This window comes from Oryx dammah, unplaced genomic scaffold (genome assembly GCF_014754425.2).
Source record: "Oryx dammah isolate SB20612 unplaced genomic scaffold, SCBI_Odam_1.1 HiC_scaffold_8, whole genome shotgun sequence".
Taxonomy (NCBI): domain Eukaryota; kingdom Metazoa; phylum Chordata; class Mammalia; order Artiodactyla; family Bovidae; genus Oryx; species Oryx dammah.
The window spans coordinates 12,807,869-12,833,337 of record NW_024070192.1 but is presented as its reverse complement, the minus strand read 5'-3'; the positions used below and the strand labels follow the sequence as shown (position 1 = coordinate 12,833,337).

At 53.1% G+C, this 25,469-nt stretch overlaps 1 protein-coding gene across 3 annotated transcripts in view; it reads right to left on the bottom strand.

Moving 5' to 3' along the window:
• Nucleotides 1-25,469, bottom strand: part of TBCD (tubulin folding cofactor D) — a 145,222-nt gene that overhangs the window by 13,074 nt on the left and 106,679 nt on the right. For all 3 annotated transcript variants that reach the window (XR_005721771.1, XM_040244922.1, XM_040244920.1), the window contains exons 19-32: nt 23,443-23,516; nt 21,805-21,922; nt 21,149-21,209; nt 19,524-19,546; nt 13,586-13,617; nt 10,558-10,620; nt 9,557-9,633; nt 7,857-7,938; nt 4,218-4,336; nt 2,926-3,017; nt 2,107-2,247; nt 1,086-1,169; nt 429-587; nt 209-347 (exon numbers count right to left, since the gene is read on the bottom strand). Coding sequence is in view for 2 of the 3 variants with exons in the window: in XM_040244922.1 (XP_040100856.1) it covers nt 209-347; nt 429-587; nt 1,086-1,169; nt 2,107-2,247; nt 2,926-3,017; nt 4,218-4,336; nt 7,857-7,938; nt 9,557-9,633; nt 10,558-10,620; nt 13,586-13,617; nt 19,524-19,546; nt 21,149-21,209; nt 21,805-21,922; nt 23,443-23,516 (1,264 nt within the window). In the remaining variant the exon portion in view is untranslated. The remainder of the gene's footprint in view (nt 1-208; nt 348-428; nt 588-1,085; nt 1,170-2,106; nt 2,248-2,925; nt 3,018-4,217; nt 4,337-7,856; nt 7,939-9,556; nt 9,634-10,557; nt 10,621-13,585; nt 13,618-19,523; nt 19,547-21,148; nt 21,210-21,804; nt 21,923-23,442; nt 23,517-25,469) is intronic.

Here is a 25,469-nt window from a genome sequence, read left to right as displayed (position 1 = left end):
GGAGAGACCGACTGGGGAACCACGCGGCCCTCACCGCGCGGGGGCGCGGACCCAGACCCGAACAAAGGCCAGGGAGCCGGCCGCCGAGCTCCTGCCTCACGTGCCGTCAGGTCAGGGGAACACCACCCTCCACCCCCAGCAGAGGGTCCCGAAGGAAGGAAGGAGGCGGCGCTCCCTCACGGGGACGCCCACCTCGGCGCCTGCTCACCGTGGACTCGGTCAGGCCGCCCACGGACACGGCCAGCCCCAGCAGCACGTGGTAGCGGTAGGCAGGCAGCCCCAGGAGGCGGGCCATGCGCGGGAAGGCCTGGGAGGGCGCGCCCCAGTTCACAGAGGCCACGGCGGCCCTGCAAGACAGGAGCACGAGCTGGAGGGGCTGCCCCGCGGGGAGCAGGGCTGTCCCCCCGCCCCGGAGCGGGGCCCAGTACCTGGGGAAGAGCCTCTCCAGCTCCGGCCGGGCGGGCACGTGGGGGATGGCAGGGCTGTCGGCGTGGAGCAACGCCAGGAACACGCGAGCTGCGTGCGCACGGAACCGGTCGATCTTCTCGCTCGCCTGCTGGGCCAAGCAGCACATGAGCCGCTGGCAGCTGCAGACCAGAGCTCAGGGTTAGCTCGTCTGGAGCCGGAGAGTGGGCACCTGGGCCAACCCGGCGGCGGGTGGGATGGGACCTGACTCTTCAGAAGCCCACGCGGGAGGTCTGGAGTGGAAGCAGTGGGCCTGACGTGACCATGGGCTCCAAGAAGGGGAAGAAATGGAGGAAGGGGCACCTGCAGCCAGAGGAACTGGGCAGGGGCTGCCGGGGAAGCCAGCCCGGGTCTCCTCAGGGGCTCCGACAAGAGCAATGGAGGGGGCACGGAGACCCCGGGCTGGCAAGGTGCCCAGAGGCAGCCCAGTGTCCAGGGCACCAACAGAGGACAGGATGGCCAGTCCCCAGCGGCAGCAGGCACAGGGGCCCTGAGGTCAGGAGCTAGCTGTCCTCCAACAGGCCTGAACCCCGAGAAAGGCCGAGCCAGGGGCAGGGGCCCTGGTGTCGGGAGGGAGGGCCCGGGCCGCCCCTCTTCCCACACGGGGAGAACAGACTCACAGGGGGGCCTCGATCAGCTCTGGCTGGTTCCGACCCAGCAGCAGAGTCAGGTCCATCAGACTGGTCATGGCGGCCTCGCGGACCCTGCAGAGACAAGAATGGGTTGAGGAGCCGGCCTACTGCCCCAGGTGCTACATGACCACCAGCCACTCGGCAGGGCCAGGCTCAGGCGCCCTCAACCTGGGACAAGAAACACGTAGGAGGCTCGACAAAGGCTGCTTGGCAGCCTTTCTCTGAGAATGCTTCTCTCACACATTACCTCAGAAACACCTGTCTGTCTGACACCCGAAGACAAATGGCCAGTGCCCAGAAAACTCTCCCACAGTGCACATACAGAAACAGTGCTGGTCTCCCCATGAACCTTCAAGCACAGAACATACCCACTCTACAAAGTCGGTTTGTTTTTTTTTCTCCTGGCAAAAACACTTTTAAAGGCTTTTTGGCTTTTTGAGGGATAAATGTATATAGAACAGCTCCTGCTTGCTGGTCTAACTCCAGAGTGAGAGCACCATTTCAAACTTGGGACAAAGAACACTCAGTCCAGCTGGTCAATGGGGACCACGAACACTGCCCCACATCAGCAGGGACTACACGCCGGGGGCACCCACCCTCCCGCCAAGGAGTGAGCACCACCCAGGAGGCAGCACGCGCCATCACACGGTGAGAAGAACAGACCCTGAGCAGCCACCTACACCACGGATGGAGACCACGGCTCTGCGTTCAAGGCAGGCCCGGTGCCTGCTGCAGAGCTGTCAGCGCCCTCTGGAAGGACGAAGCAGAACCAGAGCGTCCTCAGTGTCCAGGATCCGCTCAAGAGCCACACGGCACACAGAGAACCAGGAAGAGGGGTCCCGTGTCCTGGGCAGACATGTGAGCCCTGGCTGTAGGCAGAGGACCATCGCCCACACTGCCCTGGCAATCAAGGGCCTAGCCGGGGTCAGAGCAGTGACGTGGACCACCTCTGGCCTCAGTGGGACACTCGTGAGACGAGCAGGGGACGAGGCCAGCGCGAGCGCCTCACCATGCGCCCACGTCCCCACGGCTGTCGGTGGTGTAATCCTTCAGACAGTCCAGCAGCGTGCAGTAAATCTGGGAGACGTTCTCTCTGCACAAAGCTTCGTCCGGAGGCCCTTCTGCCCGCACACCAACAGTCTGGCAAATCCTAAAATTAAAAACGTGTGAAACCCAGCTAACGTCTGAGAATCCCATGCAAGCTCTCCTGCCGTTCTCATCATTTTGGCTGGATGTGTCTTTCCTGACAGGAGGCCCTCAGAACAGACCCATAACCTCAGAAGCAGACTCGGCAATGCTCCTGCACTAACGCAATGCTGAATGACATGCTTCTCCAAGCCACATTCCTAGCGTCTTCAGTTTCAGGGTGCACCGGGGGCTGTCTGTGGCTGGTCCCTCCTACCCTGCCACCCCACAGCAGGCACTCCACGGGGCTTGTCAGAGAAAGGGCAGCCCCTCCCAACATGCATATGTGTGGCTAACATCAGCATTCCCTCCACAAAGGCAACCTGGGGGCCACAGTCACGAGCAGAAAACAGCCCCAGTCCCTGAGCAGGCCCACTGTCCCCAAAACACAGAGGTAGGTACACAGTGGGTTTCACTATTCATTCTAATTATGACAAAACTAATGATTCTCTATGAGTTGACATGTTCTTGGACAGTCGTCTGAAAAGAGAAGAAACTAGAAAATAAAAATGTGTGCCTCAAAGTAGACTCAGCCCCTGACACACGGGGCTTCTCACACCAACTGCTGTGGACATCCCTCCATGCTCGGTCGCTGGCTTTTGAGAGAACAGTGATTTTGGAGAGAAAAACCATCAGGGCTCACCTAGAGATGGCCTTCAAGGCATCCCGCCTGGCCTCAGCAAAGCTCACGTCCTTGGCAGAAGTGTGGGTAACGGCCCTCAGGCCTGTGAGAACCTGAAAAGCAAAGGCAGAGCTGCTAGCCTGAGGATGCATGGACCGTGCACGCAGGTGGAGACCTGGCCTGCACCCTGTACCCAGAACACAGCACAGCACAGCTGGTGGCTTGTCCGGGTAGACCACATGCCCTGGAGAACACACAGAGCCCCGAGTGGGCTAGGGGTGCCTCCAGCCCTTCCCACGGCTGTCCTAACTAACCGCCTACCCACGCCCCTATCACTGGCACTCAGGCAATCTCTGCCAGTCTGGCTCCTCCCTCCAGGGCAAGACCCTGCACCCAAGGCCAGCCATTCCCTCCCGCTCCCTGCTTGGAGCTGGAGCCCTTGGCACATGAAAGTGCCCAGCTGCTCACATCCCCACCAGTTACTTCTGGAAATGACAGTTCCCTTCTAAATGCCAGGTGTTTCAAATAGAAAAGCCCCCAGGCAGGGTTTGGATGGGCTATTCCCTGCCTTGGTACCTAAGTTGGTCTGGTGCCTTGGATCCCAAGGTGTCAGGGGCAAGGGAAGGTGACACAGGTGAGGGGCACATGTGTGCCAGGCACCTGGCCAAGTGACACCTGGGAGGTGGGCCGCTAGGACCATGACTGATATTTGAGTCGAGGGAAAGGGGAGTGTAAGGGGAAGAATTGGGTGGGCTGAGGCCGACAGGGTCTCCTGGGTCTGACTCTGGCACACACTCTCCCAGGGAGCTCAGGAGCCGAGTCAGGGTATGAGGGCAGATGATGGGTCACCCTGAAAGGAGACAGGCCGAGGACCGTGGAGCTCAAGGGCAAGCAGAACCCTGCCCCCGGCCATGCCAGAGCACAGGACCCCGGGCTGGGGAGAAAGGGCCCCTCCCCACGGAGGAGTTCTGGGGTGGGAGGCCCGGGACCCTTCATGTGGCCACGGGGGCAGCCTTCCCAGACGAGGCCGGAAACATCTGCTCCTAATGCAGAAAAGGCTGGATGGCACGCCACAGGCAAAGAAAGGCCGGGGGTGTTTCCACGGAGGCCGAGGCTCCCTCAGCCAAGGAGAGTTCCCCTGAGTCTCCTCAGGCTAGACTGCTCACCAGGTTCTCAAAGACCACTCACTGCCCTGGGTGTCCCCTCCCCTTTCTTACGGATGCACACGCTGGCCTGTAGGAACCCCTTCGGCCTACATACCCTGCTCTTGGGTCCGGTCCCACACGCCCCCCACCATGCTAGGCCAGCCTCACCTGCCGGAGCCGGCCCTTCAGGAAGAAGGCCGGCAGGGCGCCCAAGGCCAGGGCACAGCCACAGCGAGTCATCTCCTCGGGGCTCTGGAGTTCTGCGAGATACAGCTTCACCAGCTCCTCTGAAAAGAAGGGACCAGAGCGTGACCACTGTTGTCCATTATCCACAAGACACACTTCTCAAGTACAGTCCAGAAGACGAGCAGACAGTGCTGAAGGAAGAAGGGAGGGGTGGCTTAGACTCCTAGAGCAGATGTGCTTTTAAAGCAGCGTAAATCAGCCAGATTGAAGAAAAGAGCTTTTCAGTAGGTGGTTTTAAGATTTTCATAAGCAATTTTAATACACAATTTCACTCTTGAGAAAATAAAGCCGACAGTTTTACCAGTAGTCAACACAGTCAAACTTCTGTTTTTTATTCACTAAGAACACAAATGCTTTCCTCAGATGAGGATCAGCAGGGGTGCCGCTCCGCACAAGACGCCCGCGGCCGGTCGGGCAGAAACGGGCAGTGCAGTGCAGTCAGGCTGAGTGCGCGCAGGGCTGGGAATGCAGACCATCCCACACGGGAGAGGCTAGTCATGAGGACTGGGGAACAACCGAAACAGGTCTGACGGGGAGACACAGGAAAAGCAGGCCTCCTCTGTGGCTCGGCTGGTAAAGAATCCGCCTACAATGTGGTAGACCTGGGTTCAGTCCCTGGGTTGGGAAGGCCTCCTGGAGAAGGGAAAGGCTACCTACCCACTCCAGTATTCTGGCCTGGAGAATTCCATGGATTATACAGTCCATGGGGTCGCAAAGAGTCGGACACGGACTGAGTGACTTTGACTTTCACAGGAAAGAGGGGCCTGCAGCTATTCAAGAATTCAAGGAAGCAAAGTGGAAAATCCAGCTCTGTTCTCTGGAAAGGCAACTCCGAAGTCGAGGAAGGCCAGACGCCCTTGCTCTGCACCTACCACAACCGAAGAGGTTTGTGCTATCACTGCTTACACTTCAACACAGCAAAGTTTCTGTAACGTGTACGTGAAAACCTTAGAGCCTCATATGTTAGGGTAGGAAAAAAAAAACTGGAATTCCACTTGCACGGACACTAAAATGACATCTTTGGTGGAACTTACAATAACACACTTCAGATGAGACATGAAAAGCTTCTTTCTAGATGTGGAATCTGCGGATACAGAGGACAACTGTGCTAGCTCTTTAGGTAAAACTGTGTATGGTACAAGGTCACATTATAACATCACTAATTTAGAAAGTCTATCAGAAGATCAAATGACAAAGTATTTTCTAACTTTTGAAAAAATTCACAAAAAGTAGATTTAGACTTCTGTATCCATGATTCCAGATGCACAAGTTGGATTTTAAAAAGGCAGCGGAACCAGAGATCAAACTGTCAGCATCCAATGGATCACAGAAAAAGCAAGGGAATTCCAGAAAAACCCCTATTTCATTAACTACGCTAAAGCCTTTTACTATGTGGATCATAACAAACTGCAGAAAATTCTTAAAGAGATAGGAAAACCAGATCACCTGACCTGCCTCCTGAGAAACCTGTATGCAGGTGAAGAAGCCACAGTTAGAAACAGACACGGAATAGACTGGTACAAAGTTGGGAGAGGAGTATGTCAGGTTGTATACCGTTGCCCTGCTTATTTAACGTACATGCAGCCTATATCCTGTGAAACGCTGTGCTGAATGAATTACAAGCTGGAGTCAAGATAGCAGGGAGAAATGTCAACAACCTCAGATAGGCAAATGGCAGAAAGTAAAGAACTAAAGACCCTCTTGATGAAGGTGAAAGACGAGAGTGAAAAAACTGGCTTAAAACTCAACATTCAAAAAACTAAAATCATGGCATCTGGGTCCATCACTTCATGGCAAATAGATGGGGAAAAAATGGAAACAGTGACAGACTTCATTTTCTTGGACTCCAAAAATCACTTCAGACAGTGACTACAGCCATGAAATTAAAAGACACTCGCTCTTTGGAAGAAAAGCTATGATAAACCTAGACAGTATATTAAAAAACAGAAACATCACTTTGCTGACAAAGGGCTGTAGAGTCAAAGCTATGGTTTTTCCAGTAGTCCTCTATGGATGTGAGAGTTGGACCATAAAGAAAGCTGAGCAATGAAGAACTGATGCTTTTGAACTGTGGTGCTGGAGAATCGAGAGTCCCTTAGACAGCAAGGAAATCAAATCAGTTGATCCTAAAGGCAATCAACCCCGAATATTCACTGGAAGAACTGATGCTAAAGCTGAAGTTCTAATACTCTGGCCACCTGATGCGAAGAGTCAACTCACTGGAAAAGACTCTGATCCTGGGAAAGACTGAAGGCAGGAGGAGAATGGGGTGACAGAAAATGAGATGGTTGGCTGCTGCTGCTAAGTCGCTTCAGTCGTGTCCAACTCTGTGTGACCCCATAGAGGGCAGCCCACCAGCCTCCCCCATCCCTGGGATTCTCCAGGCAAGAACACTGGAGTGGGTTGCCATTTCCTTCTCCAATGCATGAAAGTGAAAAGTGAAAGTGAAGTCACTCAGTCGTGTTGGACTCTTAGCGACCCCATGGACTGCAGCCTACAGGCTCCTCTGTCCATGGGATTTTCCAGGCAAGAGTACTGGAGTGGGGTGCCAGTGAGATGGTTGGATGGCATGACTAAATCAATGGACATGAGTTTGAATACACTCATAAGAGATAACAAAGGACAGGGAAGCCTGGCATGCTGCACTCTATGGGGTCGCAAAGAGTCAGACAAGACTTAGCAACTGAAAAATAACCCATGATTCTTCCAAACTTAAAATAATTTTTGAAGTGTTTCATGTATTTTTGAAGTAACTGTAATAAATATTCTGTAATATCATACAGAGGAAAGCTACAGGGCCACATAACATGTAAATACAAAGTTTTTTAATATGAAACTAACATTCCTGAACTAGACCCTACAAACAGGACCACGTGATGCGTCAGATAAACTTCAGCTTCGAGTCTGGTTCTGGAAAACCCAACTGATGCAAGGACATGCAGCAAGACAGCTACACCGACGCTGTTCATGGGAAGAGGAAAAGATAACAACACATGAAGGGCACGTGCCAGAAAGGCACTGGGGGTCATTCTAAATGCACTCAACCATGAACTAGAAGTCTGTGAAGTGATCACTGAACGAACAGATCCAAGGAAGCAGCGTGAAAGGAGGTCGTGGGAAGGCAGCAGAAGCGGACGACTCTGAGCTGACAGCCTGGGGAACGAGTGCGAATGACAGTCCTCTGATAATGAAGGCTGGGCCCCGAGGAAGACCAGGGACAGGACAGGAAAGAGGTCCTCCCAGAGACACGGAGCTCTGCCACAGTGCTAGGAGCCTCCGAAGTCCGCAACAGGGCAAAGCGGACTTAGAAACATAACTTAAGAACACACTGCTGAAATAAGAGTGGATTCTACAGTAAAGTGGTAACATCCGGGGAAGTGAACCCCACGTGGCCGCAGAGAAATCTGGCTCCAGGTGAGGATGGGATGGGCTGAGGAGGGGGCGGCATCACCACGGCCTGACGCCCACTCTCTCTACCCCCCAGGCAGGAGAGGCAGGCACCCCACAACCACCCACCCCGCCGCCCCACTGGATGCAGGGCTGATGCAGACACCCACTCACCCTGCGCGGCAGCCTCTGCCTCCCCAGGTTCCTGGGCGTGGTACTCGCTGCAGAGGGCGGCCAGGGCCGACACAGCCGCCTCCTGAAACGGAGGAGACGCGAGTGAGCTGCAGGCTCCTGGTCAAGGAGCAGCCAGGTGGCCCTGCGGTCAGGCCCATGACTTGGTTTGAAAGACCCAGAAGCTGAATGACATCATCCTTTCTGGTATGTCTGCTAGACACTGTCATCATCGTCAGTCAGATGTGGTCATAAGTTTAATATTCTCTGCCACTAATACACTGGATATAAAAGTTATTTCCTCCACAGAGTGCAAATTTCACGTCTTTCCATGTGAAAGGCAATAATAAATGTGGCGTTTATTCTTCCCCAGCTGAAATGATGATGGAAAAGCGTGTTAAACACCAGCAGCAGCGTGGCAAGGCCCCTCAGGTGAGCCACGTAGAGGCCTAGTACGGAGTGGAGCTGCGGTCCCAGGAGCACCTGGACAGGAGGAAGGGCTGCCCCAAGGCTGGGGCCCCTCACGGGACAAAGCGCAGGAATGGCGTTCACACCACACAGACGTCCCTGGCCCCTCCTGTCGCCTCCAGCGATTCACCCAAGCCTTTCTCCATGGTAACGACCGCACGGGGCAGATGCTGGGTTCGTGTGTTCTTCCCAAGTGAAGGTCGCTTGGTCATGTCTGACTCTTTGCGACCCGATGGACTATACAGTCCATGGAGTTCTCCAGGCCAGCATCCTGGAGTGGGCAGCTCCCTTCTCCAGGGGATCTCCCCGACCCAGGGATCGAACCAGGGGCTCCTGCACCCCAGGTGGATTCTTCACCAGCTGAGCTACCAGGGAAGCCCGGTTCTTTCCAGGGCTCCTTCAGATCAGGGAGCGGCGACAGAGGTGCTGGGGAGGGGTGTCCTCGTACAAATCGGAAGAGCAGACCAAACGGTGATCGTGACTGGTGTGAATGAACTATGGGTGTGTCTTTAAAAGGACTTCTGACACCGATCATGAAGATCTCAGATTCAACTGGTAAAACTGTACCTGGATTCTACATAACGATAAGGTTATTTGTAAAAAAAAAAAAAAAGGGATGAGGACTAAAGATATGTTCTATTCACCCAACAGAAAAGCTGAGATGCAGGAGGCTGGAGAGCTGTAAGAAAGACCAATACGCACTTCCACTCCTTCATCCTCCGCATCAAAGCCTGGTCATTATCGATACCAAAGCTGTTATCTCTGCGCGGGGGTAGGGGCTGCAATGCTGCTAGTCCAAAGTTCACCTGTCCTGAGGCAGGACAGTGGTGGCCACGGGGATGGGGACACACACCACACTCTCCTGCTCACTTGGCGTGACTGAGTGACTGGCACTGACGTGCTGTCACAATTCTAGCAGCCTGCTCATCCGCACGTGAGCGTCACAACAGGAGCCTCCAACCCTAAATTCTACAACTCTGTAGGGAACATGTTTAGAAGGCAAATATAATTAATAAGAAACAGTTTTAAAAATTTAAATATTCTGGTCAGTGATGGCTGCATTAGTTGTCCTGATCATAAATTACATAAACAACATCATTCAGAATTCCAAATAGAATTACTGGCATTTATCAATCATGTTGGTCTACAAAAGGGACTCATAATCCACACAGACCTTTGAAACACTCAAATATTTATCCACAGTGCAAAAGCCAGAGAGCCCTTGCTCCCCACACCTTTATATGTTGTCGAGAGTGACTTGAAATGAGGTGGAGGTTTCTCAGGGTGTCGTTTATCAGCCACTGCCAACCATCTGTCAAAGAAACAAATTCATTCAGCTGGTAAAGAACATTTGTATTAAATTAGAAACACCACCACACAGATCTTCTCTCTCTCAAGTCAAAGTAGATGGTGACCTTTGAGAGGAGCCTGCAGGAAATCTGAGGTACACGTTCTCCAGGTCAAATGAAATTCTAAAGGCCTTTGCCCTCTCCACCTATAGAGGTAAACTCTTCTTTCTGCTGTTGAAGTGTGAAAACTGGTCACGATGGGCAAGTTTTTGTGCTATTACACCTGCAAGCTCCAAGTGGTCTTTGACTGTACTTCTTCCCTGAACAATCCCCCCACCAATAAAAACCAAACACAGAATTCTACTAGATCTAATACCTGGAAACAAACACTAACTCATTTTTTTCTTTTTCCTCAAGTTACAGAACTTCTGAGGCTGTAGGGCAAAGAGCCAGCACAGCCCAGCAGGGGTGGTGACCCCAAGGCTTTTCTCACTACCTCTCTGTGACCAGTGCCCACAGAACGTCAGAGCCTGGAGACACTCCCAACCAGCACTGGGGCCTGACTGCCACCCCTGGAAGAGCCGAGGCAGCTGCTGGCCCTCCCCTCATCCTGCGAGAGCCTGCCCTTCGGGCTGGCACCGTCCAAATGGGAGAGGAACAGCTGAGAATGCCTGGTGCTGGGCACAGCCGTGACAGGCAGAGCCCCAGTCGGGAGCCCTGAGGAAGGAGCTTGAGCCCTTGGAAGAGAAGGGAGAATCCCTGCTTCTGTGGGGAGAGTGTGGGGGATGCTCCCTGTTTACAGTGGGTTCTTAGCAGCAACTTCAAAACAGATTCTAACAGGATGGAATGTACCATCCACCCTAACAGGCTGGTCTTCACTTTTCAAGCTGAAGTAGTTCTGGAAGAAAATGCCACAACGTGAGTCACTGGAGGAGAGAAGCACTTACCGATCACGGCGTCAGCTCTGAAGGGCATTTTGGAGAGGGCCAAGTTTTCTATTAAAATGCACACTAGGAAGAAAAAGGATGGACGCAATGTCATTTCCCCAAAAGTGCCCATCCCAGCACCCACCCTGACGCACCCGAGCCCAGCGCTGCCAACACCAGCCTTCCTGCCCCTGCCCCTCAGCACTGGTGTCCGGAGGCAAGCCCCCAGCATGTCCTCAGCACCAGACGTGGGCCAGGCTCGGGGGCAGTGCCAGGAGCCAAGAGCAGCAGCATCACGCCGGTGCCCTCGGGGAACCCTGCCCAGACAAGGGAGCGACACGTGGAGACTGCAGGTTTGACCCCCATACGAATCCCCAGGGACAGACAACTCAGCTCTCAAACCACAGACACTCACAAGTGACCAGGCGCTGTGGCTGAGCAGCAAGCACCTGCCTGATGAGGACCATGGAGAAGCAAGTTCCCCGGGGAGGGGCTCCCCCACCTCAGGTCGGCACCAGGGTCCGGACAGGGTCAGAGGACGTAACACGTATCACCCCCACAGGACAGTCCCCAGATGAGCCACCGTGCGCAAAGCTCTGGTAAATTCCTGACCTCTGTAAATAATGCAGTGTCCATTTTAATAAACCACCACTTCTGCGCGTGGAAACACAGCCCAGTAGAGCTACTCAGAGGCCACCACCACAAGGACACCTGAGCTTCTGTGTGGTGGCCTCACGTGACAGTCCTGGCACCAAGGAGGCTCTGCTGTGGGGACCATTGTGGGGACCTGACCTGCCCGGTGCCTGCCCACAGGCCACGTGCCTCAGCCCATCCCGCGTGGCTCCTCATGCCGCCCATTCACACAGCAAATGCACCCCCTCCTCGGTCCCCACGATCGAGCAGCCTAATGGTTTCCTCCTTCTGAATGAGTAGTTTGCATTTGCTGGGAAAAATCTATCACTACAGAAAAATAAGATAGAACACCACCACTGACATTTTGGTGGCCATGTAATTTGGGGGTCCCATCACGGGCCTTCACAGGCTGAGAGCACAGGCTCCCCTCCCGTCAGCTCGGTGCCCTGACCCCGTCTTCGCCACCTTGCTCCCGCCTTGACCCCGAAACTAAGCTGAGCTGGAGCATGGCTCCCATACCTCCTCCCACGCTCGGAGGGTCACAGCCCACAGGCACCCCCGTGGCCAGGCTGGGCTGGGTGGCAGCAGCAAACCCCAACCTCGGCATCCACAGCAACAAAGGCTCCCTGCGCCCGCCCGCACCCATGCCTCAGCAGGGGTGCCCACCACTGCCCCCCAGGGACCAGTGACCAGCGGCGCTGTCCTCTGAAATGCTGCCAGGCCAGCGAGGAAGCCAGCTCTGCAGTCTCTGCTAGCACGGACGCCATCCCGCCTCCTCACGCTTCTGACTCCCACTGTCCTGAGCACAGACATGACCTGCAAGCATGAGGGGGCCTGGGGGCCGGAGGAGGGGTGTCCCAGCAGAGCCAGGACGCACACAGGACCCGCCCCACCCCGGCTCCAGCTGCCAGACTGCTTTTCTTCTCGAACAACATAACTGACCACAGGAGAGCCCATGCTCTTTAGCAGACGGGCAACATCCCACACTACGGTTATGAAACTGTTAATCCAATATTTCCTGTCGGGCTCAGCTCTCCTTCCAGTTTCTGTCATGTCAGACAAGATGGCCACACACATCCCGTCAGCACACAGACTGCCTGTCTGTCCAACAGGATGCCTGTCACCCCTACATGTTTTGGGGGTGCAGAGTCCTAGGAGTGGCCCTGCAGGGCAGAAGACTGCACATTTTTAATCCTAAGAGACAATGCCCTTGGCAACCCGAAAATGCTGTAACAACATATATTCCAGAGCAGGCACTCCCTTGGCAGAGCGTCACCCAGCTCTGACTTAGCCATTATGATCGAGGAGACGCGTCCTCCTCGTGGAGCTAACCAGCATCGCCCCAGCAACCAGGTGAGGCTGAAAACTTCCTGGGCAGGAAGTTCTTTAGCCATCAATGTGATCCTCTGATTTCTCCTAAAATTTCTTTGAAGTTTTAAAAAAATGTATCTCTTATACGTAAGTTTAATCAGAAACTAATCAGTTAAGTATCCGTTAATTAGAAATTTAGTTTTGTGTATGTGTGCAGTGGGAACACAATTTTGTTTCCTTCCACGTGGTTCCTCGGGACATCATCAACCACTCTATCAACTGCCCTCTTCAGCGAGGTTGGAAACACGTATCTTCTTTGTCATACGTGAAATCCCATGTACGTTTGAAACTTCTGATTCTCCCTTCTGTTTTACCAATCTGTTCAGCTGCTCCTAAGAAATGCCATTCTGCTTTGAACAGAGCAGTTCTGAGGGCTGGAGGAACGGACACCCCCCACCCCCCCGCCACTAGCCCGCTCCTCCCCTGGGTGAGGGGCTCTCCTGCACCCAAGCCCAGCATGGCGCCAGCACAGATCTGGCGCCTGACAAGCACCGAGTCCTGGGTTTTCTGGTAGGTTTAGCTGGAAAAGCATCAGGAAATCCAGATATTTACATGTTGGCAACTTTTGAATTCCCTGCAAACACTGAAACATAACCTTTAAAAACTTCCTTGCTCTACATTTACATTTAAAGATCATATTGAAGAGGGAAAGATGGCAACATTCGCATTCCTAACTTTATCACCCCTTCATGGTAGACTTACCTCTCTACTCATCCATCCCACCTCAGCAGCTGCCAGCCCCGTGGATACTAAAATGTATCAAAACCCACAGAAGCTGAAAACTAAGAGCCTGGAGTGAACACACACAGGAGAAGCAGCGGGCTGAGCAGGCAGCCCTGAAGTTACGACGTGCAGGCCAGGTGCACCGCCATGGTAATTCTGACCAGAAAACGGCCGGGCCATTTGTCACTGCAAAGGAACCCATCAGGGAACTTTACAGGGTTGAAAACAAGTAAATAAATACCCTTAGGACTTTTGTCTTCCCTCGGTGGTGGGAAGAAAGGACCTTGACCCACAACCCGCAGCCTCTGTTGCTCAGACCTACCTGCTTGTCTCATGAGCTCTCCTCCCAGACCCCTGAAAATTAATGAAAATAAAGTTAAAACTCTTGTTATACAAAACAATGTAAATATTTTCACCAAGTAATAGATGTAACTTCAGGCTCCAAAAAGTATTACGACGTTAAAGAGCTGCATTCGTTGTTGGTCACGTGAACTACTTTTTATGAAAAGAAATGAAAATACGTGCTGTGACCGCTTACGAGATGATTTTCAGTTTTCACTGGAGCCTCTAATCCCTGGTATGAATTATATCACAGAATCACAGGTAACAAATTCCAAACACTGTTCAGTTCTTACTTTGTAAAAACTACAGGAACTTAAGGCACCAGGAAGATATCCTCACCCAGCAGGACCGGGGAGTGGGGTTCCCCACCTGGACCCCGACTGACGTGGGATGCCAACGGGGAACTGGTGGACATGAGTTCAAGAAACACTCCGGGAGAAGGTAGGAAAGCTATGAGACCATGGCTGCTGGCCCAGGCAGAGGAACAGGATTTGAGTTTGCCCTCCTGCCTCAAACAAGTGGAAAACTAGACAGAAATTCAGAGGCTGGCAGACAGAGGTATGGCAGGAGGGAAGGAGTAGCCAGGGCCCAGCAGGGAAGCCCCTGCAGATGGAAGGTGGGGAGGCCAAGGCGGCCGGAATCTGAGGGGATGCGGAGCAGCACCCCAGCGCTGACCCTGAGCTGCATGTTCGAGAAGAGAAACCACCTGAGCCTGAAAAAAGAAAAACACTCCTAAGGAGAAGGTGGGGCACGTGTGGGAATCCATACAGGTGGGAAGGAGACCCCTCAGTCAGAACACTGGCCTCCTCAGGCACGAGGCACCAGGAAACCCCTCGGAAGGACCACCTGAGCGGCTGGCCCACTTGTTTCGGCCCTACCAAGCCTCCAGAGCTGGCTGTGAAAGGATCCAACTGCGCCCACCAAGCGAGCAGCCCCAGACAGCAGCAGCTGGTGCCCAGCTCCCCACTGAGAGTCCAGAACACCTCCCACGACCCCAAGAAAACCACCCACGCAGACCCAGCAGCTCCCCAAGAGGACGGGATACACACGCAGCGTCGTCAGAACAGCTCTCAGCTCATGCACGCGTCCCAGGAGGGGAGGAAGAGAGACTGAGTCATCGCAAGACACAAACAGGACCTCAAGAAATAAAACCACAGATCTGAAAAGAAAAGTGCACCAAATGCAATCAGTGATGGGGACAGAAACCAAAGCAATAAAAACGAAGAGGTTTAAAGAGGCCTTGCTCAAAGACAAGCAAATTGTGTAACAATGACAGAGGCGGCCATTCGAATAGAGGTGGGCCACGTACAGGGGCAGCTTAAGTCACAGGAGGAGTAACAAGGATGCTACTGAATTACAACATGGTGGGGGGGGGGGTGCGGTGCACGAGTCTATAGTGATACATCAAAAAGACAGACAGCAGGGTGGGAGTGGGGAGGGACGCTGCTCTTTCCAGACAAGTCCCAGAAAATGCACACGGAAAGAATGAGGGAATCAGCCAGGCACCCACCGGCAGACCGCAGGGTGATGGCTGGCTCAGGCAAGGCAGGCGATGGAATCCAGGATCCGTGAGTCTTGAAACCACCCGTCAGGCCAGTCGCTAGCTGCAAGGGGGTGCATGCCTCTCACCGGCACGTCTGACCTCCTGGAGGTCGTCCCTAAACCCAGGGGTCAACTCAGCGTCTCCACCAGGGGGCAACACACCAACTTCACAGGCAACACAAGGGTCCACGCCAGCTGTGCCACGGGCAAGCCGTGCCACGGGAACAACCCAGCAAACCCGGAATGTGTAATGTTACCCAGCATGCCTGGCCTGAAGAGAGGCTGCACCGTGAAAAACAAAAAAGGAGCTAGCTGAGTAACGCCAGACACAGCACAGAGACTGGAGCAGGCCCTAGCTCAAGGGGAAGGACGGCTACGGAGAACACTTGAAGACAAGCTGAAGAAACCTCCACTTAACAGGTCCCGGAGGTCACACGGAGCCTCCGGTGTGCTGGGGATGCTGGTTGTATGCGATCACACAGGACAAAGTCCCTGCTCTTCCCTGATGCTTTCGCAAGTCTTAAAGAGGAAGTAATAGGCCCACAACTTACTAAAGAAAACAAATAATACATGTATACAGCGGGAAAGAAAACAAACGGTCCAGATGTTATGAATAACTGACTGAGGTGGGGGAAGGGTGAACAGGTATTCACTGCACGATTCTTTTAATTTTATTTAGACCCCAAACAAGATAAAATGTTCGGGGTTAGGGAAAATCAGTCCTTGCTAGGTCCTCCCCCAGGAAGATTTCTGAGCACAGTCCACCCAAGAGAATGCAGTTCCCAGAGTTGCTCAGATTACTGAGAAAGCCTGAGGGGCCCCAAAGAGACCAGCAGGACCCAGCACCCCCGAGGCCTCAAGGCCATGGCTCCCAGGACAGCAGGCAGCCTCCCAAGGGCCGACTTCCTCACTCACAGAGGGGCAGGAGCACACCCCCCAGGGGACCAGAAGGCTGATGCAAACCCCACACGCAACTCGCACTTCCAAGATCAAGATCCAGGTCCCCCGAACACATGGCCTGCCATTTCCATTTCCCCACAGTTCATGTTTCTTTAAGGCTTTCTGTCCTGCCAAGGATGGCCTGCCACCACCCCTGCAGGAGGGCCTGGCGCTGCCAGGTGGCACGTAGGGACTTGGGCATGGCATCACAAGCAAGAGGCCCCACGCACTCAAGTGTCAGAGGAGACCCAACGACGGCTCCCCAGAGGGCTCCGGGCCCGTTGGCGTCAAGTGCCTGCCAGGTTTCAGAGCTTGGGCGCGCCCAGTCAGGAGCACCACGCAGCCTGGTCGGGAGTTCTCACCCTCCTGCCCTCCCCAACAGGGATTCTCCTTCCAACCTGCCTGACACAGCGAGTGCTCAGAGCTTCCACTGCACACAGCACAAGCCCCCAACAGCCAGCCAGCACTGACCACCCCTGGGTGTCACAGGGCTGCCCTGTCAGTTTGTCAGACCTGTGAGATGCTCCAGCCCTGTGTCCCTTGCCATTGTAAGAGGGATCTTCAGGTCACGTGGGACCCAAGGCTCTAGCACCAGACTGACCTAAGGGGTCCCTTCCAGGGGAGAGGGTTTACTTCCATAGGCGAGGCTGCTTCCTGGAGGTCAGGGCCAAGAAGGAAAGGTCTGGAGCTTTGTCCCAGCTATGGAGGTCTGGGCCCGAGAAGGCTCTGCCAGGCAGGATCCTCCGTTTACTTGGGCCGGGGGCGCTGTAACACTGGTACTGCCATCTGTGGTGGGGCCTCACATCACAGAGAATCAGCTCAACCCAGTGGAAACCCTGGATGCCAAGGCTGGCGGGGTGGTCTCCCTGGGTGGCAATAGCTGTGTGTCTCACAAGTAGCCATTAGGAGGACTGGGTGTGACTCCATGGGGACAGGACGCAGCCAGGAAGCTGTGCCTCGTCTACCATGGACTCTGTCCTCTGGGTCTTTTAGGTTGCTGATTTGAATGAACACTTTTGCAGCAATAAGCCACAACCACAGCATCAAGAGCTCAATTGGTAAAGAATCCGCCTGCAATGCAGGAGACCTGGGTTGGGAAGATCTCCTGGAGAAGGGAAAGGCTACCTACTACAGTATTCTGGCCTGGAGAATTCCATGGACTGGATAGTCCGCGGGGTCGAAAGAGTCAGACACAACTGAGTGACTTCCACTTTCATTTCTTTCACAACATCAAGAGCTATGCTGAATGCCAAGTCCTTCTGCCAGCCCAGGCCCTGAGCCTGGGAGTGGTCTCGGGGACCCCCAAAATCACAGTAAGAAAACAGTCAAAGGAAACAGTGGGGCTAAGCTGGATCTCACAGGTCAGGACTGGACGCTTGGATTCAGGCCCCTGCAGTCTGGTCCTGTGGGGCACGTGCCCTCCCTTCTGGGGTCTGTGTGGGAGTCAGACCCGGGGAACAAACACTGCTGAGGCACCAGGCCCGTCCCACCCAGAGCCCTTGCTACACCAGACGCCACGTGCATCATCTCCCTACGCTGGCCTCAAAGAAGGGGCTTATTTTCTACTTACTTTTGAGATTTATCACTAGAAAAGAACATTTAGGGGCAATGAACAGACGTGCATTTGGAGTTTGTAAGATGCTAACGATATCATCAGACGCCTTCAGCTCCAAAGAAAGCCACACAGGACAAAAGCACGATGGCCCCAGGGCGGCCAGCGGCTCACTGCTCAGCCCACTCGGCACGTGGCTCACTCCCTGCTCATCCACAGTCAGTCCACGGAGTGCAGGCCACGGCATCAGAAACAAGTGAACACGCTTTCATGTATGAGAAAATGAGTCGTTCCTTTCTTTCTATTTAAAACAGATGAAAAGCAGGCAGGCAGCATTGGTGGAACAGCCAAGAGGGCCCATGGGAACTCCCTCCAGGCCTCCACCCAAGAAGCAGGAACCAGGAGGCAGAGCCGCACCCACAGGTCCAGGTCCACACCAGGCTTCACCCACCTAGCAGGAGAATCGCCCAGCAGAGTTTAAAGTTCAACATTCAGAAAACGAAGATCATAGCATCTGGTCCCATCACTTCATGGGAAATAGATGGGAAACAGTAGAAACAGTGTCAGACTTTATTTTTTGGGCATCCAAAATCACTGCAGATGGTGACTGCAGCCATGAAATTAAAATACGCTTACTCCTTGGAAGAAAAGTTATGACCAACCTAGATAGTATATTCAAAAGCACAGACATTACTTTGCCGACTAAGGTCTGTCTAGTCAAGGCTATGGTTTCTCCTGTGGTCATGTATGGATGTGAGAGTTGGACTGTGAAGAAGGCTGAGCGCCGAAGAATTGATGCCTTTGAACTGTGGTGTTGGAGAAGACTCTTGAGAGTCTCTTGGACTGCAAGGAGATCCAACCAGTCCATTGTGAAGGAGATCAACCCTGGGATTTCTTTGGAAGGAATGATGCTAAAGCTGAAACTCCAGTACTTTGGCCACCTCATGTGAAGAGTTGACTCATTGGAAAGGACTCTGATGCTGGGGGGGATTGGGGGCAGGAGGAGAAGGGGATGACAGAGGATGAGATGGCTGGATGGCATCACGGACTCGATGGACTTGAGTCTGAGTGAGCTCCGGGAGATGGTAATGGACAGGGAGGCCTGGCATGCTGCGATTCATGGGGTCGCAAGGAGTTGGACATGACTGAGCGACTGAACTGAACTGAACTGAGGATGTCTCTAAGGGGAGCACCATTAAACAGGAAAGAGACACCACCAAAGAGCCCTGGAACCTCGTCCCGTCTCCACACTGACCATAGAGGGTCCTAACACAGGTAATCACCCAGGAAAAACAGAAACAAACGTCCACACCAAGACTCATATGCCAATATTCACAGAAGTTTTATCCTCAAAAGCTGAAAGATGCCCATCACCTGGCAAGAAGATGCCAAGCACACAGGTCTACACACGACACCTCTTATAATGGTGGTCTTGCTGACCACCAACAGGTCTACGAGAGAACACACCACTGTATACCAACCACACAGTGAATCTCAGAATCGGTGCTCTCGGTGAGAAAGACCAGACCCTAAGACTGCACAGTAAGTTCTATCCACATGACATTCAGAGGGCAGACCACAGCCACCAGGACAGAGGGGGCCTGCTGCAAAGGGCAGAAGGCAGATCCAGGCAGGATCCAGATCCAGATCCGCTGCTATGGGTGGTCTGTCCACAGCCACGAGCCTGTCAGACTCCACAGTCAAAGAAGAAAGCTTCTCGTCATGCTGTCTGTGAAGCTCAGAACCCAACCACCCCTTTCACGGCTCTTCACTCGCTCAAATACAACACACAGATGACTCAGCCACGACCACTCAGCAGATGCCCGTGACTAGGGGCCCAGTGTTTTCTTCACAAAACGTAAAACTTCAGGTATGTAAATCTTACCTGTATAACTGACGATCGTAAAGCTAAAAATAAAGAATTGAAAATTAGTCATCTGAATTACTAGGATTTAAAAATATAACACAGCAGGTATATAACATCAATGAGCATCAGAAGGAGAACAGAGAGACAAGCACAGGTGGGCGTCTCCCAGGAGGGCTGATGGAGTGCACTCCACTCTCCAGGAGCGCCTCGCTAAGAAGCCCCTCCCTCACTAAGACCCTCTGGCACAACTGCGTGTGATGCCCAAGATGCCCAGATTCCTCCTTCCCTGGCCTGGTAGGGAAACCGAGGGTCAGAGCGGGGAGGAAGAGGGTCACCAGCCAGTGACAGCGGGGAGATGCCTGGATACCGGACCTGCCCCCCGACAGCCCCTCAGGCAGAAAAGGCCCTGCCGGCCCTTCTCCTGGCAAGGAACTCAGAGAAGCCCCTCAGCATCACTACTAACTACCGTCCCCGCCCCCACTCACTGAAAGCTCATGCTGTGCCAAAAACTCCACCCAACTCTCCAGCACATTCTTCAGTTCTCAGAGAAACTCGAGTAAGTAGGTTCCGCTATTATCCAGGCTCTACAGAAAAAGGAAGCCGAGGACGGGGTGACCCCCACACTGAACCTTCTACAGCACCACATGGCGTCAGCCTGGCTCCACCGTGTCCAGGTAGCACAGACTCCACTCTACAGGTGAGAAATGAGGGCTTCCCTGGTGGTCCAGGGGTTAAGAATCCACCTTGCAATGCAAGGGACACAAGCTAAATCCCTGGTCGGGGAATATCACCCAAGCAGCACAACTTCCGAGACCAAGCTCTGGAGCCTGTGAGCCCGGGCGCCCTGCAGCCCACACTCCGCAACAAGAGAAGGCATCACCGTGAGCAAGCAGCTCAAGCACGGCAACGGAGAGTAGCCCCCGCTCACCGGAATAAGAAAGCCCGCATGCGCAACGACGGTCCACCACAGCCAAAAACAGACATAAAGGTGTCTTTAAAGGTAAGAAATGCACCTAGACAGACGAAATGACTTTGCTAAAATGGAAAGGAAAGCTAACTGCACCAACGGGATGAGGGAACGACGTCAGAATGGTCAATTACCACAAAAAGAAAAATCTTAAACCAGAACTCAACCCAGAACAACAAATGGTAAAGCCATTTAACACTCAAGAATGACTTTCATGTTATCCTGTAACATTCAGACCCACAGCTCGTACTTCACCAATTTTGAGTCACAAAAAGCTTTTGACAATCTCAAAACCCAGAAAAACACACACACCTCCTCCCCAGAGAAGTGCATACACAAACCCTGGGTGTGACTGCAGACGTGGAGCTCCCTCCGTGGGGGTAAAGGTGGGAGTGCAAGGCCTTCTGTGAGCCACCACCCGCCCACCATCCCGCGAGGACGCCCTGAGCGAGGAGGGCGGCCAGGCAGTGCAGCAGGACCAGACGAGAGGCGCGCACTCTCTGCCAGGCCCAGCGGGGGACACTTGGCCACCCAGGAGAGCCTGAGCTCACCCCCAGGGTTCATGCCCAAAGCCAGGCTGCACTTGGAGCTGAGGAGCAGGAAGGGCGTGGGGGCAGGGAGGCCCCCAGGCACCGGGAGACCTGCGAGAGAGATGGCCCGGCGGCTGCACGCTGACCTGCTGGTGGACCTGCTTCAGGCCATGCATGGCCTTCTCGTCCAGGAAGTCCGAGACGGGCCTGCAGGAGTTCAAACACGACATGTGAGGACCACAGTTTTGAGTCTGGGGCGGGGGGCTTGAAATTCCCAGGAGCCCTGGGGAGAGAAGTAGGGTCAACTCAGATCTGCTATCATCGTGCCCCCAGGGAGCCGCCTCGAGGGACAGGACTCGACTTTATATAACACAGTATTCCTCAAGGTGGAGTTCAGGAATCATGGCACAGACATCACAGTGTGTGGGGAGCTGTGTCTTTGAGGAAAAGTTAGTCAGAAAGTAAGAAGATGGAGCAGCTGCTTCACAAAACATTCTCGACGTTCAGACATTCTCAGCCACCCCATACTGCGTCTGTTGTTATTTATACCAACTGCGCAAACAGAAGAGCCTCCTGGTTGAAACTTTTATATCCTCTGGTATTTTAAATTATTCACAGTGATAAACGAACACAGAATACTGAATACACGGGCTACTCCACACCAAGTCTGGAAAGCGTGTCTTTGCTTCACAATCTGTTTGGTGACAAGAGAAGCCCAATGAGGCGGGACCGCCTAGAGAGGACAAGGGACCGCTGACAGATATCAGGAGCACACCACAGGTGTGAATGGAGGGCTTCCTACCTGCCCTGCTGCGTGGCCAGCGTGTGCAGGCTGCGGGTGACCTCTGCGCAGGCGAGCACGGCCCCATGCCGAGTGTGCAGGTCTGGACTCTGTGTCATCGACAGCAGACGCGGGAACACTGCCAAGGCACAGTGGGAGAGGCACACGGGGTGACTGTCAGACGCGCGGGTTCAGGGTCCAGGGGAGGAACGCTCCCGCTCTGTTCTATCATTACCCCACAACCAGGGCGAAACTAGGGCCTCCGACACGCCGAACCCCATCAGCAGACACATGAACAGGGAGGACGAATGTGACTCAAGAGTCCCAAGTGGCACGCATCTCCGGGGCTCCAGACACAGGGTGGTAACTCAGGGTGAGGACAGACAGCAGGAAAGAAGGAAAACAGACTGTTCTCCAGGTCCTTCCTATTGTTCAGGGACCCCCAGGGCTCTGCTCGGGGGCAGGGAGGACAGAGGCTGGGCTGTAGAACCCTACAGCCAACACACGCTGGCTCAGCCAGGAGTTCCCTCCTTGCTGCTCAGAGCAGAGAAAGCCTCGGAGCCTGTGCTCTGGGGACAGAAAGCAGGATCAGAGTCCCTGCAGCCTGGCCGGGAGTACAGGTGAGAAGTCATAACCACGGAGGCTCTGTCCGTCCAGCCCCACCAGCCAGGGAAACCACAGTCCCAGCCACGCAGAGGCCATGGAAGCCAAGAGCATCCTTGCTGGGCCGTCACGGGTGCTCAGATGCAGCAGCTGGTAGTGGTCAGCACTCCTGAACTGGGAAGAAAGTGTCCCCTTCATTCAGGCAGCAGGGTTATCATCGAAGGAAAGTAAACACCAGGTGAGATTTCTGACATTAATTAAGAGACCATGAAGCTGAAAAGGCCCTCAGGACCTTCACAGGCCCCAAGTCTTCATGTAAAATCCTAGAGTGTCTGAGTAAAATCAGTAGTAACTCCAACTGAACAACTGTAATCCAACAACAGCTACCTCTCTAATAAACATCAGTGGGAATAAGTACAATTCGAAGAAACCTATGTATTGTTTCCTGAATTGAAATCAGATGCCTGTTGATTCCAAATAGAAAAGACATGATGGAACAAATACAGGGTCTTTTCTTAACGATAAGGGCATGTCATTAACTCAGACCAGCCGTCTTGTTCCTGAGTGGAGCGCACTCAGGCCCAGCCCAGGAAGTCAGCGAGTCCCCCGCAGCCCCAGGGAGGCAGCTCACTGTCTTGTAACATTACGAACTGCTTCATTTGCTGTTTCAAGGCTCATCCTGAAACGCACACGGTGCACAGCAGACCCACCCACTCTGGCTGAGATGGTGGAGGAATGAGCCCTGGGGCTCGCGGGACGTGCACACCTCGGCGCTCACCCACTCTGGCTGGGATGGCGGAGGAATGAGCCCTGGGGCCCCTGGGACGCGCACACCTCGGCGCTCACAGCACCTGCAGTCCCAGGGACTGGGGCACCCGGTTCGTGTTCTGTTCCCAGTGAAGCACAGACCAGCTCTTCACACCCTTCCCAGCGAGAGAAAAACCCTCAGGTCTTAACATTGGCGAGGGGGCCTCCGGGGCTTTCTGCTGGGTGTGTGTGTGTGTGTCTGTGGTGCACACGCATAGGCACGTGTGCGGGCAAGTGGGGAGCACCTACCTTCGCGGGCGGTGTGCTCGGGCGCTCGCTGCGCCAGGTTCCGCAGCGCCTTGGCGGACAGCTCCCTGATGGTCCTGGGGGCGGGGCAGACAACACTGTTAGGCCTGCAGGCTGAGGAGTCTGGCTTTCTCTCAGAGAGAGAACAGTGTGCAGGAGCTGTCGCCTGGCCACTTAGCCAAACGCTATGAGAAAAAATACAAATAAACTAGCAAATAAGAACCTCTGTCCGTAAACGAGGGAGCGAGCCTTCACCAAGAGGTGGCACTACATGCAGGCCTGCGTCAGGACAGAGCTGCCAGCCGCACGGCGCCGGGTGGCCCAGCGGCCTAACCTCCTGCAGCCCGAGGGGCACAGAGAACAGGGGTGCCAGAGTCTGGGAAGCACCACCGGGAAGGGCGTAGGCTGGATGAGGGAAGCAGCGGCTCAAGCGAGTCGACAGGAGGTGCACATCACATCAGTGCAGGCATCTCCAATCAAGGCACAGTCGGTACATCTCAACACACAGGTCTGAAGGACGACCCCGAGGCTGGCTTAAAAAACCAAGCCTGCCAGGGGCCAGACGGGCTCTGATCAAACCCAGAGGGTCACCTGCGAGATGGATGCTCGCCTCCACACATGCCCCCCAGCCCCATCCCAGCAGTGATCTTCCCAATTAGCGCACTTTGAAGATAAACTTTCTGTATCTAAAAATATTATTATTTATCATCTAAATATCAGACCTCATTTATAAAACTCTCAGGAAAAAAACATACGGGGAAAGCTTCATGACATTATATTTGGCAATGTTTTTCTTGCCAAATCTAAACTTTTTTAGATCTTTTTCTAAAATGTTTTTCAACACCAAAAGCACAGGCAAAGAAAATAAATAAATAAATAAAAGCACAGGCAAAGGAAAAACTATATACACTGATAACAGATAACTTGATTATAGTTAAACTGGACTGTGTTAAAATCTAAAACTTCCGAGTATCAAAGGATACAATAAACAGAGAGAAAAGGCAACTTACAGAATGGGAGAAAATATTTGCAAATCATGTATCTGATAAGGGACTAACATCCAGAATATATAAAGAACTCTTAAACCCAACAACAACAACGAAAACGAAGTAACCCATAAAGATCAACACTTCAGGAAAAAAAACAGAAGGTAACAAGTACTGGTGGGGGTTTGCACAAACTGAAATCCTTGTGCATCGGTATTGGGAATGTTAAATGGTACAACCATCATGAAAAACTATGGATCCCACTTCTGGGTATATACCCCCAAAACAGAGAGCAGGGTCTCGAAGAGATATCTGTACATCCATATTCATAGCAGCATTACTCATAATAGCTGAAATGTGGAAGCAACCCGAGGATGATGGATAAAGAAAATGTGGCAAGTAGACAGAATGGACTCCTGTTTGGTCTTATAAAGGAAGGAGATTTTGACACACGCTACAGCATGGATGAACCCTGGAGGACAGTATGTTGAGTGAAATCTGCTAGGCACCAAAGGACAAATCCTGAAGGATTCCACATGAGATTCCTATAAGATTCAGATCCACAGAGACAAACAGGGTTGCCAGGGGGAGGGGGAGTCAGTGATTAATGGGTATGGAGTTTAAGCTCTACAAGATGAAAAGGTTCTAGAGATTGGCTGCACAGAAAGGGGAATGTACTTAATTGATTAAGACATTAAGATAAATATTATGTGCATCTTACCACAGTCAAAATTTTTTAATTATGTTTATCTTGACACATAAATTATTTGGGGTGAGTATGTCCAAGTATCAGAAAAAAAATTTTTTTATTGAAGCACAATTGATTTACAATGTTGTGTTGATTTCTGCTGTATAGCAAAGTGACTCGGTTATACATATACATTCTTTTTCATATTCTTTTCCATCATGGTTTATCAGGATATTAAATATAGTTTCCTGTGCTACACTGTAAGACACTGCTGCTAAGTCACTTGAGTCTTGTCCGACTCTGTGCGGCCCCATGGACTGCAGCCCACCAGGCTCCTCCATCCATGGGATTCTCCA